Source organism: Plasmopara halstedii (assembly GCF_900000015.1).
Source record: "Plasmopara halstedii genome assembly, contig: Scaffold_218, whole genome shotgun sequence".
In the NCBI taxonomy this organism is placed as follows: Eukaryota; Oomycota; class Peronosporomycetes; order Peronosporales; family Peronosporaceae; genus Plasmopara; species Plasmopara halstedii.
The window spans coordinates 95,443-97,609 of NW_020187139.1; the positions used below are offsets into that span (position 1 = coordinate 95,443).

General features: G+C 49.9%; 1 protein-coding gene across 1 annotated transcript; it reads left to right on the forward strand.

Annotated features, from left to right (window-relative positions):
• Positions 1–1,671: 1,671 nt before the first annotated feature.
• On the forward strand, positions 1,672–2,052 carry PHALS_03329 (polyprotein; the record flags this gene model as incomplete). Its single annotated transcript, XM_024721898.1, has 1 exon — positions 1,672–2,052. The coding sequence occupies one exon, from the start codon at positions 1,672–1,674 to the stop codon at positions 2,050–2,052; it is 381 nt and encodes a 126-aa protein (XP_024573029.1).
• Positions 2,053–2,167: the final 115 nt, after the last annotated feature.

Genomic DNA, 2,167 nt, shown 5'->3' on the forward strand with positions numbered 1-2,167 from the left:
GCACACCCCTACTACCAGGGTACGTGTAACCCCGTTACATAGCTACTACCACTGAGAGTTCAACATGAGGATGACCCTGGCGCGTAAGGGTCTCCTGAAGCAAATCAAGGCCGTCAAGTAAGAGAGTGACGTCACAGAGGCCTGGCTGGTAAATGATGCCAAGGCGCTCGGCATCATCGCTCAAGGCGTCAGCACCAGACCAACATTCGGTCGGCTACGCGCGCCAGGGAAGCATGGGGAACCCTTCGCGATTTCTACAATCGCTCGACTCTTCACAACCGGGTGGTAATGACTCGTCGACTGCACGAGTTCAAGATGGAAAGTGGGGCAAGCATGGCAGAGCGTCTGGACGTTTTTGATGAGCTGATAGTGAGACTCCAGACTACTGGAGAGCCACTTGTTAAGTCACGTCAACTGGTGGTTCTTCTCGCAGTCTGCCGTCAGAGTATGACTTAATCTCGTCGATTGTGGAGAATGCGAAGGGCATAACGTTTATTGAAGTCAAGGGGAGGCTGCTAAAGAAATCGGAGAAAGCGTATCGCGTAAATGGAGACGCTAGAAGATTCAAAGGTGGACGAGAAAATGGACGAAACGGTGGTCCTCCACGCAATAACTGTGGATTCGAGGGCAAGTGTTTTAACTGTATTCAGTTTGAGCACAGGAAGCGGAAATGCCCGGTCAGTAAGAAGTCCGGAAGCGACGACACAATGTTTGCAGTTGGTGAAGGAAAGTCATCAGGATGGCTGATTGACAGTGGGGCAACTTCCCACATGACCCCACACAGAAAGGACTTGTTTGATTACAACGGCCTTGAAGCTAGCATTAGAGACACGATATGCAGATGGGAAGAAGTTGCTCGTTAAAGGAGCTGGCATGGTGAAACTGACTAGATTGGACGAAAAGAGCATTCGCATGGTGGAAGTTCTGCACGTTCCTGGACTCGACAGAAGATTACTATCTGTGGCAAACTTCCTGAGCGCGGTATGAGTGTGGAGTTTTCGCGGTCGTCTTGCGTCATCTGGAACAAGAACCAAGCGATTGCGTCAGGTACAAGAGTGGAAAAGTCGTATTTGCTTGACTGTGGGCAAGGAAAGCATGTCTCGCTGAATATTCTGGGGCTGACAATCAGTGGGATCTTTGGCATGCTCGCATGGGACACCCCAGCCAGGACGCGCTGGTCAAGACACAACGCTCAACAAAAGGAATATCAGCTATGAAGCAAATGAGGAAATATTGTGTGCTGGGTGTTTAAAGGGCAAACAAACAGTCACGGCATTTCCATATCGCTCGATGACATAAACGGCACGTATACTTGAACGCGTACACACAGATGTCATGGGGTCTATGAGGATTTCCTCGAAGGGTGGTGCCAAGTACATTCTTTCGTTTGTGGATGATTTTTCAAGATATGTGGCGATTTCTATAATCAAGAGCAGGAGTTAAGTGGCTGGCAAGTTCAAAGATTTTCTGACGCTTTATGAGAACCAATGCCAAGGGGTGCGCGATTAAGGTGTTTACAATCTAACGACGGAACCAAATTTGTGAACAAGACAATGGCTGGAATATGTCAACAGAACGGCATCGTACACCAGCGTTCAGTTCCATACAGACCTCAGCAGAACGGATTGGCAGAGCGGATGAACAGGACTATCACGGGAGAAGGCCCACAGCATGTTGCACTACAAGAGCGTCTCGACGGAATGGTGGGTGGAAGCGGTCTGCACACCGGTTTATATAACTGACGGCTCCAGCAATACGGCTCATCCAAACATCACACCCTACGAGTTGGCTTTCAAGATGAAGCCTCAAATGGATTACTTGCGCGTGTTTGGCTCGCACGGCTACGCTCACATTGACGATGTGAAACGGACCAAACTGGAACCCAAGAGCTTTAAGTGTATGTTTCTCGGCTACGCAGTGAATGTCACGGGAAATCGCGTGTTCGACTTGGAGAATGCCAAGATCAAAGTGATTTGCTCTGTAAAGTTGGATGAGCGTGAGGTGGGCGGCATTGACGACACGCAAGAGGTCATGCCGGTACGAATCACTTAAGTAATGAGGGGCAAAGCCCTTCTCGTCTTCTGTACCGGATGCATCTCCAGATTCGCGGAAAGCACATACATATCCCTCAGCAACCGAGCGCCCTACACAACGGCCGCCCCGGGCG